The sequence below is a fragment of the Argopecten irradians genome, chromosome 3 (genome assembly GCF_041381155.1).
Source record: "Argopecten irradians isolate NY chromosome 3, Ai_NY, whole genome shotgun sequence".
Taxonomy (NCBI): domain Eukaryota; kingdom Metazoa; phylum Mollusca; class Bivalvia; order Pectinida; family Pectinidae; genus Argopecten; species Argopecten irradians.
The window spans coordinates 21,390,712-21,409,143 of record NC_091136.1 but is presented as its reverse complement, the minus strand read 5'-3'; the positions used below and the strand labels follow the sequence as shown (position 1 = coordinate 21,409,143).

The window sequence follows — 18,432 nt, the reverse complement described above, 5'->3', positions numbered from 1 at the left end:
TATTGAATAGTAAAGTTGAATGCAAGAATTCATTGTACCAGCAGCTACTGAACACTATCAATATACAGTAGATCACCTTCACACGGGTAACCCTACACAGTTTCCATCCTCCTCTTTCCCCTGTAGATCGTTTCCTGTCCATCCAGACACTTTGGTGAATAGCAATATTTCCAATTGCATGTGTACACACAATGTCTTGATATTGATACCACCCGTGTTCTCTTTCGTAAGAAATCCTCCTATAAACTGATAGACCAAATCCATCCACGAGTCCTTGGTCCAGATTCACGAACATGCCTTAACTTCTGCTATTCCTTATCTTAAACATTCTCCATAGGAAAGCATTACAGAAGTTAATGAGCCTTTTGAAAAAAAAAATCTATGATTCTTTCCTTGAAGCTAAAAGGAATGTTCGTGAAACTGGTCCCAGGAAAGAGTACTTAGCACTAGGTAGCTGTACAATTATTATGTTGATAACAGAAACTTCAACAAGTTGACTAGGTACCAACTATATCTGTTTATTTGATTAAATCAACGTCCTATTAACAGCCAGGTAAGGACGACCTCTCATGTATGCGATGTGTTACGTGTGTGGACTGCGGCTTTGTGTTTTGGAAGACTGCGGTATATCAGTGTTGTTTCTTCTCTAGTGGAACTGTTGCCCTTTTTATAGTGCTATATCACTGAGCATGCCGCTGTAGACACCATGCAACACACACACCCGGTTACATTTTACTGACAACGGGTAAACCAGACTTCCAATTACTTAATGCCGAGCATGAGCAGAAACTACCATGGTGTGTCTTGGCCAGTGTACAGAGCCTTCCTCACAGGGGCAAGCGCAACAGAAGGCCAAGAGTGAGCCGGTGTCAAACAGACGTTAGGAAGAAAATGTAAGTCAGGAAGAAAGAAAATATAAGATCCTAACACCCTACCTGCAGCTACGACCTGTGAACAGAATGTCCGTCCAGATCTCCATGTGTCAGAATATCTCCTCTACCCTTGCTCAACTGACAAAGCTCTGTGGCATCCTCTGTTTGAGAGCTTTTACACGGTGACAACCTAGCCCCGCCTAGTTTCATCCATATTCCCTAACGTCCCAAAACTCTATTATTTTTCTATACAATAATAAGAATTTCATAAGTTAAGAAAACTTTTGTAGCTTGTTGATGTTCGTCTTAGAAATTAGAAGTAATGGAAGTCTATAAGCTAATGAGCGTTGATGAGACTTGGCCCTTGCGTGTTCCTACACAGGGTGGATCTTCAAACAATACAAACACTGTACTAGTTGAGGCTGTTTGTCTAGAATCAGGTTGACAAATGGATAATGGATAAAACACACTGACAGATCAAAACTTTCTATAATAAGAGATCCCAGAGGGATATTGGTGCCCACCAAAGAATGATCTATGTCTAACAACAGAAATAGGGATCTTTTCTCTGCTTTTTAAACTTTTACTACATACTATATATGAAATGTGAGGAAGATCCTTTCAGTATTTTCTGTGATGTACATGTATAGCAGTAATAAACTGATCAATTAATTTATCAAAATCCAAGATGGCGTCCTGGCGGCCATCTTGTTCACTGATCGGTGATAGAATTCAGAAGTGGGTAAATCGAGTTAGGCTCTGACACATATCAACAAAATGCAAGTGTGGGCTTTTGCTTTCATGTAGAAATAAGAGAAACACAATTTACCTTAAAAAGAATTTATCTCAATTAGAACAAAATCTTTGTAACATTTTGACATAATCCTCAAAATATCACAATAGGCAAACACATGCATGGTTTAGATACAGAGTTACACAAGTGAAGGAGGACTAAACGGTCTGTGTTCTTTAGACTTGAAAATGTCCGCTCTACACACAGAGCCAAACAAAATTCATTTTCTTTTGATACTATCATTTATGGTTTGTTTTTAGTACATCAAGTCACTATAATATGAATGGTGCACAGACTTCCTGTCTAAAAGGATAGTCAAACACATCAAACAACTAATGTGCTAAGGCATGAATTAACATCCAATGGTCTATATTTAGTACATTAGTATTGTAAATCATTTGTTCAGAATTCACATTCATTGACACCCCCACAGACATGTGACTTTATAAAGAAATGCACAGATTGAATTCCACATGACCTGAATAATACCAATTCTCCATGATCTTAATTAAAACATAAACAGATATAAATCCTACTGACTAAATAATCCAAAATTTACTATTAGATAATATAAAAACTTTAGCTGCATTTAATTCTATAGGTATATATCATCATAAAATATCATACAGCACTTTTGATCTCCTTAAACTGAGTCTTATCAAGTTAATGAACATAATACATATTTATGAAGGCCACTTCTTGAATGAGAGACTTTACACATAAGAGATAAATTACTTTGATAGTTTAAAAGCTCTGGGAGTTCCTGACTGTATATCAGATTATACCCATGTATACCAAGGCATGTCCTGTAACATACACATGAACTTGTACATTCAAACTTGTTTCCTAAATAAATGCTGTTGTCCAGTTGAATTCAAACGTAAACTAACCGCCATCAACACTACACATATCAACCACTTGTAGTACTTATACTACATCTACTATATTGACATATATTGTCAGAAGAGTTTAATACCTATTCCTGAACAAGGATATATTTTTGTTAGTCGACCATTCTATGTGTACAACTAATTCGGATGGTTGAATTCATCATTAATACACAATAGAAATCCAGGTAACTGACAAAAGTTTAAAGATGCTCCATCGCCGACAGACCATAAACGATACTCATTATTTGAACAACAATTGGTGTTTAATCGTGTATATATATGTCTAATTAACACAAAAAATAATATGAAATCATTTATTTTGCTTTTGGTGCATGCACAGTCAGAACTTCATTCTATATAGAGCATAGTGCCACAGAATTTTTTCTGGATGCAATTAATTATTTCTAATATTTTTATCTTGAAGTAAAATTAGAAGCTCAAACTTTCCAATGGTGTTAATGGTGTAAAGTCAGTAACTTTTGTAACTGAAGAAAAATTCCAAATCGTCTGATCCTGTGTTTAATAGTGAGAAAATACCATTTGTCAGAAGTGGAGCATCTTTAAATAAAACTTAAATGCCATACATTAAACCATTTTACTATATCAATTATTCTGTAGATGTGACACAAGTTATCTGTAATGTAATGATACTAAATATTCTATGGCTAGAACTCCCTGAAGTGGAAAACCGAACATCAACGGATCAACAGAGATCTTCATTACCACAGAATATAAAGAAATAATGCTATATAAATTTCAATGAAAATGTCAAAGAATCTGAATATGGATGTTTGTCAAATTATTCAGTCAATTTGTGCAATCAATTTTGACTCCACATAGGAGGTACATTATCTAATTGTGTATGGAGCAAACGTGGAAAGGGAGACAATCACATCTTTAATTTAATGGTTACTTCATTATTTAGTGTTTCTGGGAAATACTATAATGACCATAATAATGACCAAGTGAAAATGTTTGGTGTTAACTGTATAATAAACAATACAATAAACACTACCCTGTAAACAAGGCCAGATAACTCTGTCAATACCCTGTACACAAGGCCAGATAACTCTGTCAATACCCTGTACACAAGGCCAGATAACTCTGTCAATACCCTGTACACAAGGCCAGATAACTCTGTCAATACCCTGTACACAAGGCCAGATAACTCTGTCAATACCCTGTACACAAGGCCAGATAACTCTGTCAATACCCTGTACACAAGGCCAGATAACTCTGTCAATACCCTGTACACAAGGCCAGATAACTCTGTCAATACCCTGTGCACAGGAGCAGATAACTCTGTCAATACCCTGTGCACAACTGTACCCTGTACACAAGGCCAGATAACTCTGTCAATACCCTGTACACAAGGCCAGATAACTCTGTCAATACCCTGTACACAAGGCCAGATAACTCTGTCAATACCCTGTACACAAGGCCAGATAACTCTGTCAATACCCTGTACACAAGGCCAGATAACTCTGTCAATACCCTGTACACAGGGCCAGATAACTCTGTCAATACCCTGTGCACAGGAGCAGAAAATTCTATAAACAAGGACAGATAACTCTGTCAATAGCCTGTACAAAAGGGCAGATAACTCTGTTATTGGAAACCTTCCACCCTTTCCTGATATGTCAAATGATTTACAATTACATAGTTGCCTCTGTTTTACATTTAATGTATCTTATTTTTCATAAATGCATCTTTTCAAAAAAATATACAACCTCCACACAGCTATTTTACAATAACGGTATATCTCAACCGTATAACTCTGTTTCCAGTCAATCAGTTCTCTAGGTAAATAATGATGTAATTAAACACAAATATAAAGGATTCTAAGTACAATGAATTACACTACAATACAGTAAGGTATACCCTGCATTATTGCCAATACAATCTTCAAAACATACAAAACTAATACATTGACCATCCGTCAGTCTCCATCATCAATTTTAAAAGTAAATACACGATGATTTAAATAATTTGAAAAGATTTCTAATATTTCTAACAATGTCCATATAAACATGGCTGAATGCCACTTATCAAACTTTAATACAATGTATACCATTTACACCTTATAATCCAATTTAAGTTGATCATTTTAACAAAAATCTCCAATATATCTATCAGGTAACACTAATAAAATACAGTATATCTATAAGTAATTATTGTGATTTGATTTGATTTTGCTTTCTTGTAACTGTATTTTTTAATTTTCTACTTATGTTATCGTATATGTCATTTGTATAACTTAAACAATTATTTTAATATTAATCAACAAAGGAAGGTAAGCTTTGACAATCTGATCACATCTCTATCTTTATGATAATAAAATCAATCTTAATTGCACAAACAATTTAAACAAATTAAAACCATGATTTATAGGAAAAGAACATATCATTAAGATTAATGTAGTGTAAATTCAAACAAAATACAAATAAATTAACATAAATGTGTACTTTATCCAATAAAGAAAATCTTGGCAATCTGACTTCCATCCAGAAGGCCATGTCACACAAACTAAAAGACTAGTGTTCTCACATAATTACATTTCACATGACCATTTTATTATCAAATACACTTGTACATCAACTGACATATGGGATTTTTACTTTTAAATCAATCAAAGCCTTATCTCACTTTAAATCGAAATGTTAACACATCAACTGACATATGGGATTTTTACTTTTAAATCAATCAAAGCCTAATCTCACTTTAAATCGAAATGTTAACACATCAACTGACATATGGGATTTTTACTTTTAAATCAATCAAAGCCTAATCTCACTTTAAATCGAAATGTTAACACATCAACTGACATATGGGATTTTTACTTTTAAATCAATCAAAGCCTAATCTCACTTTAAATCGAAATGTTACCATATTTTACCCTATTATTTTTTTTTACTTCATTTCCCAGTAACAAAATATTTCTGTTAACATCATTCATATGAATTTTGAATACATGTAAGCATTTATTATGAAAAGCACTATTATATTATAATAAAAACGCATATGATAATACACAAAGTAGGTGGTTTTTGCAATTTGGTCGGCATTTGATATTAGATTGTTATATCATAGATAATAACTGAATTAAAGGTCCTTAATTTTCATATGGTATTATAAATTTGATGACATCATTTCATATTACATGATGTTAAGATCAATGGCTCATTAAAGCTACCTTCAAGAACACAATGTACTGAGTTTAATATTGACACCACTATATCGTCACATTAATTATATTTATTTAGCGTTTCAAAAATTGGAAACACAGGGTCAATATTCAACATATCAACCTTATTGTAAACATGTATTAACCAACAAGTATAGTGGAAAATCATAGTGTATCTAATAATGTTATATATGTATATACATTGGGTATAAACAAAGTGTCTCAGTAATGGATATATCGAATGGAGATATGATTTTAAAACTATATCTGAATTATTTCTCAAAATGATTTACGACTTATATATTTATATTTCCTTAGACTGGCACAATTCCAATAGATTATATTAGGGAATGCAAATGTTTAATACATAATCTCCTCAAAAATACAATAAGACAGATTGGTAGCAAGCTGCACTTGGTCATGATTTTAAAATAATAGAAGTCTTGTCTGAATACATCAACATCTTAGATGATGATATATCTAAATGCATCTCTTATTTGTAATAAGCAAAAACATTGAACAAAGCTACAGCACATCTCTATGGCAAAAATAGCACAATGGAAAAATAATTAGAGATATAAGAACAAATTTATTAATCATGTAATAGTTTGGTGATTTTAAAGCATAATTGAAAACATTACAAAATATACTTAATATATTATAAAATGAAACAATCTTGTGTTTAAACTTCCACCATTATCTTGTTGCAAGTGACCTATGATCGTAAACACCTTGTCAAGGACTTTTTTCTGTATATCATATTATTATGTAATAAGTATAAATGATGACCAAATCATGTTTTACCAAACCATTCAATAAACATTCTAAACCATGAAAATAAGTTATATTGAAAGAATTATAACTAGTTTTCCTGAATTAAGAATCAAATTTATCACATTTGAATTTAAAATTGCATTTTCATAATTATTTCTACAACTGAAGCACATATCAATCATACATCACAAAAACACATTTTTCTTGTTTTACAAAGATAATAATTAAATTAATAATAGAAACTCATCAGCAGATTAAAAAAGCCTTTCCATCTGAACAATTCATTGACATTCCAGGAATAATGACCCTCAAATGACGGTAAACCGTGGCATAGTGCCCAAACATTAAATACAGAGATACAAACCTCTAAATACACCATTCCTGTACAGCAGAAAATCAATAAGTATTGCTAACGGATATACAATCAAATTAAAATACACAAAATCTAGCACAATATTAATGCTTATCCAACTGATCATGAAGGTATCTTCCCGGAATCAGAACAATATCCAATCTACAAGTAATACCACATATTAGGGCTGAAACGATTAGTAATTTTTGTATTCGATTATTCGGTCACATGTAATCGATTACTAATCGATTAATCGTTTGAATTGAAGGCAACTATATTGTTTCACTACTGACTACTGAAAACGTCCGCCATGTTTTGTTATCAACTAATAATAACACCTACCGTATAATATGACAGAGGACATGCCTTATATAATATAAGCCTACCAACAAATAAGAATAGATTTATTGACAAAACAAACGTATTTTATCCCAAATAAGCTCTGAATTCCGTTCCTGTATTGTCTTCCGTAACATCGTTTAAATCAAGTCTGCTAACCCGCTGTTTTGACGTGACCTTCACACGTACGACTAATCAACCAAATCTGGATCGCCACGGAGCAACATGACCAAATTTTCGTCAATGAACTTTTTTTATTTCCGTGATCAAAAAAACAAAATAAATCAACAACTCTTATATTCAATTAGAATATGAACAAAAACATTCTTTTTATATGATAAACACATGCAATAGTAAAATTTAAATGTTCAAGATTACTGCTCCTTCCGCTCCCGAGCGTCCCGGCGGCGATTAGGCCTCCGTGACGTAACAACATGGAGTCGATCGCTAGTGAAAATTTGGCGAACAGCGTGTTGCAAGCTTTCTCATGACATCCACTTTTTTCATTGATTATTTGATGACTTTAACTTCCACAGAGACGTAATTTAACAAGTATTTCTCACATCATATATGCTTTGTTGAGTTCAAAACATGTACAAAAAGAGATGAAACTCCAGTCGGAATGGCTTACTCACAAATCCATGATCTGTCAACGTGTTTAGTCAGCTTACAATGCACTGGCTATGCATGTTACGATTAACGATTAATAAAATCTGTAATCGATTATCAGCAATTAGCTTCATTAATCTAATCGCCTCCGATTATTCGACTAATCGTTTCAGCCCTACCACATATAGTCCAATTTTTTATAAGATATCTACACACTTGTACACCCTGATTCACTGAGGTAAAACAAATACCGGTAGTTAATGGCTATCACAATGGTTTCCATGCATTGAGGGTCCTTGTAGCATCACTTGACAATAACAAGCTAAGGTGGTCACAAATGTTCTCATACATGTAGAACTCTGTCCAGATATTTACCGTATTCTGTACATATGATAGAAAAAAAATCTATCAAAACATCATTGGACAAATCCAAATCAAATCAAAAACTTTTTTAATTCCTTGCAATGCATGAAGGGAATTTCTTAATTTTGATATAAAGAAATGATAATTCATTAGTTGCTATAACAACAATGTACAGTTTGTAACAAATCCATTCAGTAAATCCATGTCCCATTTGGTTAAAAATTTCTGCCATTGTTATCAATTAATGGTAAGCAAGTTTATGTGGATAAAATCTGGTGAAGATGACTGACTTTGAGGTTTATACAGTCACACTAGCAAATGATTACCAATCTGGTGTCAATATCCGTAATCTGAAGCTAGCATAACCATCATAGAATGAAACAGAAATTGTGACTGATGATATCAACAAAAATTTCATTTGTTTCTTTTTAAGGCACAAACGAAAACCTTATTGTCAGATCTGGCAGCAGATATACTGCAATCAGTCGATATTTAATTGTGAATAATATCAGATCTTTCAAGGTGAAAACAGACTTGATGGTTCAAAACAATCATTAATAATATAGTATTAAAGTTAATACCAAATAAGATATTTATCATTATAAGGGGTTTAAAACCTAAGATATGGTCATTATGAGGTCAAAGAATTCAACAATTCTTGCATATAGCATTAAAGGCATAGTCCAGGATGAGCTACAATGGTCTATATAAGCACAGTCTTTGAAAGACTTTATGAAGGATCATGAGGAAGCATCACCGATTATTCCAAATTTTTCCAAAAATAAGCAAATATGGTCCCCCTATTTTAACCAATAGTCATGTTAAAGTTGAATAGCGAGATTGGTCCTGTGGAAGTCACTGTGTGTCATCTTCTGTCAATGAGACAAAAGAAATTTCATTGTTCAAATTGTAAACGTTCAGTGAAAATTACATATAAATTCTTGGCAAACTACACACTAATGTATTCAAACCAGTCAGAACAAAAAATACAAAATTTCAAAGTAGCGACAGCAATAAATCTTTCACAATATCCTTCAAACACAATGATAGTACCAAAATTAGCTTGCTATTGAAAATGAAATCTTAGATCTGCAAAAACTAAATCTTGACTTTTGTTCAAGCTGAACACATTTTGTGCCAGGTAATGATATTAAAGATATAATATGGAAATTAGAAATTATGCAATAAATGAAAATGAGCTCTCTCTGCTCATGGATACCAAAAATAGTCATGACATTATAAAACTGAATGGTATTCTTTGTTCCATCATTGTTTCAGGAGCAAAAATTACCACCAGGTTAAGAATTGTGAATATACTTTGATTTAAAAAATACAATAATGATATTTCCTTCTTTAATTCACAGAGCACCAAAATGCACCAACTGGTCCAATGTACAAAGTCAACACTTATTAGTCCCTGATGTTCCCTGAGGAGCAGATATGATGTAAACATCTCCTGATATTTTGATATTTTCATCCCATCATTGTAAACAATTCTCTGACAATCTGATGATGATTCAGATCCACACATTCCTCTGCTTTGATACCTCTATGATAATTTGTACACAGCCAACTCACCACAGAAGACTAAAATAATGCTATGCAACAGATCAAATGAAAGTACTCAAACTACTCATGAATTGAAATTAATGCTTTGAAATATGAATATAAAATAATAAGCAAATAAATGTTGCAGATCAAATTCCTCTTTCAGATTCAAGAAATGAGAAAGAAATAAACAACAAATATGATTGACATAAACAATCAAAATAATATGCCTCCCAAAAAATTGATACATAGAAAAAAATAACTTAATAACATTGATGTCTCTGAATTTTTTGTTAGAACATTTAGAAGTGCTGCGAATCTTGCTAAATCCTTATTTCTTCAAATATGTTTTAACAAGAAATGCAAACAAACGGTCAAAAAGATACTGAATTACATTCATAATTGTTTATCATATTCTTCATGGAAACTTATTTCTTCAAACGTATGTCTTTAACAAGAAATGCAAACAGACGGTCAAAAAGATACTGAATTACATTCATAATTGTTTATCATATTCTTCATGGAAACTATCAGATTTAATATTTGAAATCAAAATTTATTTAAAATTTCAAAAATTTTGCACTTTTAAGCAAAAGAAAGGTAACTTTTAGTATCTTCACATTTGAACAAACATCACTTATAATCTTGAACTGGACCAAATGACCATGTTATATAGCTATACTCAACTTCAAATTTAAAACATCTTAATCACCATCATAACATTATTTGCAAAAATACATCAAAGAAAATTACTTAAGACACAACTAATAATTAGACACAAAAAGAAGCACAATCTTTTATCACATCTTAATCTTCTTTTATATATAAATAGGTTATTATAACAACTCTGGTTAACATTTAGACCATCATAAAAAAACTTTCAGCGGAACTTAGGTGGGTGTTTTGAACCATTACTTCCATTTGAGCTACCTTTATTCCAATGAGAGTTATCTCCCTTGCTATGGTAAGATTTTTGGTAATTTCCGTTGCTCTGATAGCTGCCTTTGCTGTGGGTCGTGGCGGTCGTCGTCGACGCAATACTACCAGGATATGCGCCATTACTTCGTGGTTTGTTATCGGTATTGCGTTTCTGTCCCTGATTGTAGCTTCCTGGAGCTGATGTCAATGAAGACACAGAGGTTGACGTTGATGATGTTGATGAGCTAGATGAGGATGATGCAGTTGTTGCTGTGACTGATGAGGTAACTTCGGAGGTTTTTGGTTTGCTGGTCGCTGGTTGACCATTGACCTTTTTCTTGTCCTCGTTGGTTTTAGTGGCTGCCCCTTGAGTTTTCGTCGCCTTGTTCTCACCGGCTTTCACATCACTACTGTTCTGACTATCTTTAACATTATTCTTATTCTCCTTATTCTTTGTGGGTGGCTGTTTTCCAGGTGAAGAATTGGCTGACTTCCCAGCAGCATTGTTAACCTGGTCCATGAACTGCTGTCGTACTTCATTGACATGATCAGGAGAGACACGTTTCCCGTTGACTTGTGGTTCCTCCGCTGTTGCTGGACGCTGGCCGAACTTTGAGCTGAAGGACTGGTTGTTGTAGAAGTTGTGCTGGTGTTTGCTGTAGAAGTTGGCTGACTTTCCATAGTAAAGTCCTCGGGAGAAATGTTGAGGACGACACTGAGACGTACTTCGAGTTGTCACTATGTTCACCTACAGCAAAAAAGGCAAAATTTATACACAATGTAATGTATATAACTCGATTCATTTTACTTCATTATCTTTACTTGGTAGCCTGGGTTGCATCATCCATAGAAGAGGTTTTTCTATTATAACAAGAGATCCCAGAGGGATCTTGGCGCCCACCAAAGAATGATCTATGTCTGACAATTGAAAGAGGGATCTTTTCTGTTTTTCAAACTTTTGCAAACATACTACATATAAAATTTGAGACAGATCGCTTCAGTACTTTCTGAGAAATAGCAGTAACAAACTTCAACTATCGAAATCCAAGATGGCTCCTTGGTGGCCATCTTGTTGATCGATCGGTCCCAAATCGAAATATGCACAACTAGGGCCCTTGGGGAACCTACATATGAAATATGAGAAAGATCCCTTCAGTGCTTTGTGAGAAATAGTGATACCAATCTTTAACTATCAAAATCCAAGATGGCTGCCTGGCGGCCATCTTGTTAACCGATTGGTCCCAAAATGCAATATGCACAACAAGACCCCTAAGGGAACCTACATATGAAATATGAGAAAGATTCCTTCAGTACTTTGTGAGAAATAGCAATAACAATCTTTTACTATCAAAATCCAAGATGGCTGCCTGGCGGCCATTTTGTTGACCGATCGATCCAAAAACACACATTATGCACAACTAGGGCCCTAGGGAAACCTACATATGAAATTTGAGAAAGATCCCTTCAGTACTTTCTGAGAAATAGCGATAGCAAACTTTAAGAATCAAAATCCAAGATGGCTGCCTGACTGCCATCTTGTTAACTGATTGGTCCCAAAATGCAATATGCACAGCTAGGGCCCTAGGGGAACCTACATATGAAATTTGAGAAAGATTCCTTCAGTACTTTCTGAGAAATAGCGATAACAAGAATTGTTAACAGACGGACGGAGGGACGGACGACTGACCACGGACAAAATGTGATTTGAATAGCCCACCATCTGATGATGGTGGGCTAAAAACTAGTGTATGAGAGAAAATCAACACACACAAAGAGTTCCTTTCCTTCTCAAGTTGATCAATCAAACCATTGAAATCAATATCTGGTGGCCATGGTCCTGCCGGCCATCCAATAAAATATGTCAGTTTCTGATATACAATTTTTTCAAAATTCAAATAGAAAATAATCACTAATCAGCTGTTTATTTTCTATTTCTGAATATATATTAAATTATGCATGTAATACATAGAACATATGGATCTCCTAAATTTTTTCCTTAACTGTCTTTGTTAATGCTATTTATTTGAAAATTAAAACATCAATATAAAGTAGGAGAAGCTTTTCCTTCTTGCCTTACCATTTGGTTATGTCTCTCTCGCTCCTTCTCCATGATTTCATCGATGTTGATGACATGTGCCCGGTTCTCTAAATTTCCATCTTTGGTTGTTACAAGAGTATACATCGACACTGAAGACCCATGCATCTCGCCAAACCTAAAAAATATGATGTACACAATATGTTTAAAATTTTGTATTTTATTTAATTTGTTTTTTTTTAATATAAGTCTAACTCTATGAGGTAAACAAGACAAGAGCCCAATGGGCCTAAATCGCTCACCTAGTATCTGGTAATCATGGTGCATATATTTAAAACATAATAGATCGAACTAGAGTCAATAAGAATTTCTGTATGACCCAGGTAATATCAGGTGTCTAGGCCTAGCTTTTGGTATTGACTGGTTGTTTGAAGATTTAAGCCTATTTAACCACTGTGAATTTGAATGGTGGTCAAGGTCATTCACTTGAACAAACTTGGTAGCCCTCCATCCCAGCATGCCACAGGCCCATTATCAAGTCTCTAGGCCAATGCCTCTTAGTTATTCAAAAGAAGATTTATAGATTTTAGCTTGTAGCTATTTGACCATGTACTGTGAATTGGAATAAAGGTCAAGGCCATTCATTTGAACAAACTTGTGGTAGCCCTTCATTCCAGCATGCTATCAGTAACAATTAATGGGTCTTTCGGTTATTGAAAATAAGTTGTTTGAATGAAAAGTTTATGCTCGGCCTACGACGCACGACAAAGGATGATGCATGATGATGATAGAAGGTCATCCTGACCCTTTGGGTGAGATGACATAAAAGTCAAATGATCACTGCACTGTTGCTTATATTTTCCCCAATTATCCCAAAATGCAATATTTCCAAGCTAATACATATACAAGTGTAACTTGTCTAAACCAGACTATGAGCAAACCGGAAACCTATCCATACCTATTGATTTGTGTGGTCACAATACATCTAATAAATTATAGTACCTAATTGTAAGTAAAACCTGTGCTACATATTATCTGGAACCTGTCTATTCTGAAAACCGAACTTATCTCGGTAATCTTGCTCTACTTTTCTCTGCAAATTTAACTTGGGCAAACCAGTGACAATATTTTCACAACATGTAGCAATCAGAACAAAAATAATCTATTCACGTCTTTGATTTGATTTTAATGATGCCTTTCGATCATAATGTGCCTAGATATCAAGCTACCTATACTGGTACATTGTTGGGCAACAGTGAACTGTTCACTAACTTGTGCATGCATTTGTGAATAATTTTCACGTAGAACGAATAATCATACTCTGCCTGATTCTGTCCCCGTCAAGGTCTGACTGGTCTGTGACATTAAATTTCTGTCATAGTAAAGCATCGTAAGTCATTAGTTTGGAGTGCGAAACTTTCTAATGAGAAGTACCGTATATCATGGCGGCCAATTGTAATTAAAGTGAGCCGTATTGGAGATGTGAGCCATTTAAATGTGTTTACAAACAATTTAGACATGGAGGTTGGTAAATAAAGATCAGTTTATGTTCAAAATGTTAAGATATTGCTGAATTTAATTTACTTGACACATGTCAATTTTATAATGCTGAATGTTTAGCAACACTATGTATGGCAGGACAAAGTCATAGCTCTGAAATCTGCCTTCCGTTGTTCAGAACAACGACATCGCAGCTAACCATATAAGGTTCTTTCCTCTATTTATAAACTAGACACCTGTATAAACTGAACAAATTGACTGATCCTGTTAACATCCGGTTTTGACAAGTTATACTGTATATACAAACAATATTTGAGAAAAATCCCTTCAGCAATTTCTGAGAAATAGCAGTATCAATTTGATGATTTTTCCATTGATTTAAACATCCATTAATCTTGGATTTTGGCAATGTAAATTAGTTTTAATTTGATACAAATATTTCTGAGAAAGTGCAGAAAAATCCTCAAAATTTTGATCAGTCCCAAATGTAGCACACTAAATACTAGCTAGAGACCATGGAAAAGCTCACCCTCGATACTCCATGGGTTCCAATCACTTATGATCTCTACACCCCGTGGACTATCTAATAGTAAAACTGATGGTAACAAAACATAACAGGTAATTTAGTCCTTTGATGTACATCAAAAGAGCCGTATAACAGTACACTGTGGTTGACTGTGTGACTTTGATGTTAGGCGTCACTCTAGATCTCTCTGTAGTGTTCAAAGGAAATCTTTGCTGGTCTGTAATTGGTCAAATGTTTTTCGCCGAGCTTCAATTTTACTATGAGATAGGCCAGGGGTGTAGAGATCGTAGGTGATCTGAACCCCTGGAGTATCGAGGATGGGAAAAGCTATCCAAAAGATTTTTTTTTTTAATTAGTTGTTAAATCTAATATATATATCTGTTTGATTATTATGGTCTGTAGTATTTTTACTGCATCCTGATTACTGATGATCATCAGCGGAGACGCGTTAATTACAGCAAATACATTATGTCTGATTTGACACTTTTTCATGCAGCAGGACAGGACTGGACTGGGGTGATCATGCCCTCTGAAACAAGTAGCTCAAATGTTGAGAGCTATTGATTCAGCTAGTGTTCTGAGGTCCTAGACTCAAACTCTAGTCTGAAATCTCAGTTACAGATATATGTAATATAGATCTCCCATTATTAATAAGGATCTAAATTATAATGAACTTGTCTGTCAAAATGAAAGGATTTGACAAAGAAGGGAGGAGTCAAGGGGAACTGGATGAGGGTAACTGCAGTTACCCTGAAACAACATGGGGAGAGTACAAAAATATGATGAAATAGTACTGTCTGTTGACAAAAAGGCGAGTATTTTAACTTAAATGCTTGATTCCAACGTCTGTGGATCTCTGTGCATATGTCGAGTTACGCTTCAAATTTTGCTAAATTGTTAGAAGACATGATCTATGGCTGTTATGCCAGAAAAAATATCCTCTGTGACAGTACAATTTCCTCATATTTTCACACAGTAGCCATGTTGGATCAGGGTAACTGCAGTTACCATAATCTGGTTCTCCCATGTGAGGAGTGTAGCAGGACTAAACTGGTCAATTATCAGCCACCATATTCATGTACATAATATTAATGTAGTGGTGATCAATAGGTCAAGCATCTGATATTCAAATATCCTGGATTTGAGCCCCATCTGGCCGCTATATCTACATTTTCTGCTCTCTCGTTACTTTGAATGTACCTTCCAAGGCCCTTCCAAATTATATATAACTGTTACAGTACTGTACTGGGACCCGTGATTTAGTGTTAGTCGTGATTTGGGAAACATTTAATTGTTTGCATCTCATGAAACACATTATTTCCTCTTATAAACAGACATCGAGAAAGTTGAAAAAAATGGACGGACATTCGGACCTACAAGGACAGTGAGTAAGCCGGACCAAACCAGATTTCGCTGGACCGAACATCAATGTGGATTTTTGAAGTAAACATAACTTCCTGCTATTAGTATCCAGACAGCTATTTTCATGATTATCTTATGCAGTTTACATTTTTGCCCGGTTCGGCACCTGCATAATACTTCAGAGACGCCATTTCTACTAACTTCTGATACTCAATAATTGCCGGACGGTCGGTTCGGACCGCTTTTTAAAATAGGCGGTCCAAGTCAAATTTTGCCCGATATGTCCATCGGACTGGCAAATTTCGGGATGTCTGTTAAAACAAAACAACACCACCATGAAGTATTCGTCAGCAGCTCCAGACATTCGGAAATCTGGTCACACAGTAGAAGATTACTGGTTGGGTCCCAGTACCTGTCTATAATAGTGAACATTCGTGATATGCAGAATCCAAATTGATATTTTCACCCTCAGCTATACAGTATGAAAACAATATGCTCTCACTGGGAATATTATTCTGGACATATCCCTACACAATTGGCCTTCATCTGGTCATAATTTATAACTGATACAAGTTCCAAAGAAATATTCTTCATTCAGATCTTGTAGATAAATGGACATGGGAAGAGTATAGTAGGTCTACTACGTACATCCCCTAATTGTATAACGTTACAGTAGGCCTAATGTGGGAATGATTTCATTATTTACCCCATTAGATGAGGCTACCAATTACGGTTCAGGTAGATCTAGTGTCATACTTCGAAATCTTACACCTTTTTTAAATTTTCTTGGAATAATAAATATGTCATCACATCATACCACATACAGAAGTGATGAAGTGATTTACCTGCAACACACGTCTTGAGGGTCGACCCATAGTGTCATTTCTACTGGTAATAGCAATTCGGCACATTGTAATCCAGCATCACTTGCAGCTTTTTCAAGGACTGGGTCAATAGGTTCTGAGGGATTTATTCGGATACATCTGAATCCTTGTCCCTTAGCCGGTCTGTCTGAATACCAATGATTCTGAAATTTTTCTACCAAAATGGCGGATAAACAATTGGAAAACTCGTCTACCTTGCCCTTCGAAAGGCTACCATTTTGTCTGATAAGTCGTGTCACAAACACGACTGCTGCAGCTATTTCCTCTCGCATGCCTCAAGTCATTAAGTTCAATCCACACCTCTAAGTTCATCGAAATAGACCTAACACCATCACACTTGGTTTCTCACACATTTGCTCTGCTTGTTGACACACGCAGCCTCGTTATGGATTTTGTTATTTTTCACGTAGGAGTGTGTTAAAGCTCGCGCGCCTTGTCATGAATGAATGATATGGTGACTGGCGAAATATCCTTATAAATTTTACATATTCTCACACACGTTATGATTAAGGTATAATCTTAGGGCCATGATATGATATACTCTCATTTAAAATAGAACATCTCTTGAAGTTTTCTCTCGGTCATAAATAGCTTAGATGATTTTTTTGTACGACGTGACCTCCCTGATGTGGTCTGAACACTCAGAACTTTGATTAAAATTGTTAATTAAATCTTAGATTATGCTGTGTATAATAAGGCTATATATATGTTTTAATTCAATAAGTTACAGTACCTTAAGCTTGTGCATTTATGAATTTCATTAATTTGACTGTAGAGCACTTTCAATGACGTCATTATATAGTAGCACCAATCAAATCACAGATTTGACAGTTGTTGCTAAGTATACGTCACATGGCGGGATTACAACCACGTGTTTTTGTTTACATTCAGTCATGCCGTATATTTATAAGTTATACTTGTAAGTGTTAGTTATAGGAAGTTTGGATATCAATGATATCGTGCTTCTTCCTCTGGTTATTTATGAGTCTTCAAAATTAATGTTTAAATGCCAATCGCTGTAATACTTTTGTTACATTAGAAATTAATGATCACCAAATTATCCTAAAGCTAGTACTACTAGTCTGTAGTACTGTATATTATCTACTTTTTAACTTAGAAAGCATTATGACATGAAGTAGTAATTTAACAGCATTTTAAACTCAAAAATCATTTTTACGGTTCCATATACTATGTACTTATAAAATGATTTTCATTCTACACACTATATTGAGATCTGTGGATCAAATTGATTTGTTTCTTGTCTGGTGGCTATATCTGACAAACCATTTGTCCCTTTCCCTTTATGCTGAGTGTTTTAAAAACATGAGTAGTATGTGAGAACTTGGTTAGTTGAAAAAGATATTAAAGAAGAGAAAAAACAAGTTTCAAATTTAGTCACCTTTTACGACCATGCAAAGGGGACAGCAGATATAATTCTAATACTGAACCTTATCTGGTGTGGGGAATTAAACAGGATTAAATG

The 18,432-nt window shown here is 34.5% G+C and overlaps 1 protein-coding gene across 1 annotated transcript; it reads right to left on the bottom strand.

Annotated features, from left to right (window-relative positions):
- Window positions 1–4,215: 4,215 nt before the first annotated feature.
- On the bottom strand, window positions 4,216–17,496 carry LOC138317838 (uncharacterized). Its single transcript, XM_069259761.1, has 3 exons — window positions 16,911–17,496; window positions 12,720–12,855; window positions 4,216–11,390 (listed from the first exon to the last, which is right to left on the bottom strand). Exons 1-3 carry the CDS (start codon window positions 17,219–17,221, stop codon window positions 10,605–10,607), a joined length of 1,233 nt encoding a protein of 410 aa, XP_069115862.1. The 5' UTR covers window positions 17,222–17,496; the 3' UTR covers window positions 4,216–10,604.
- Window positions 17,497–18,432: the final 936 nt, after the last annotated feature.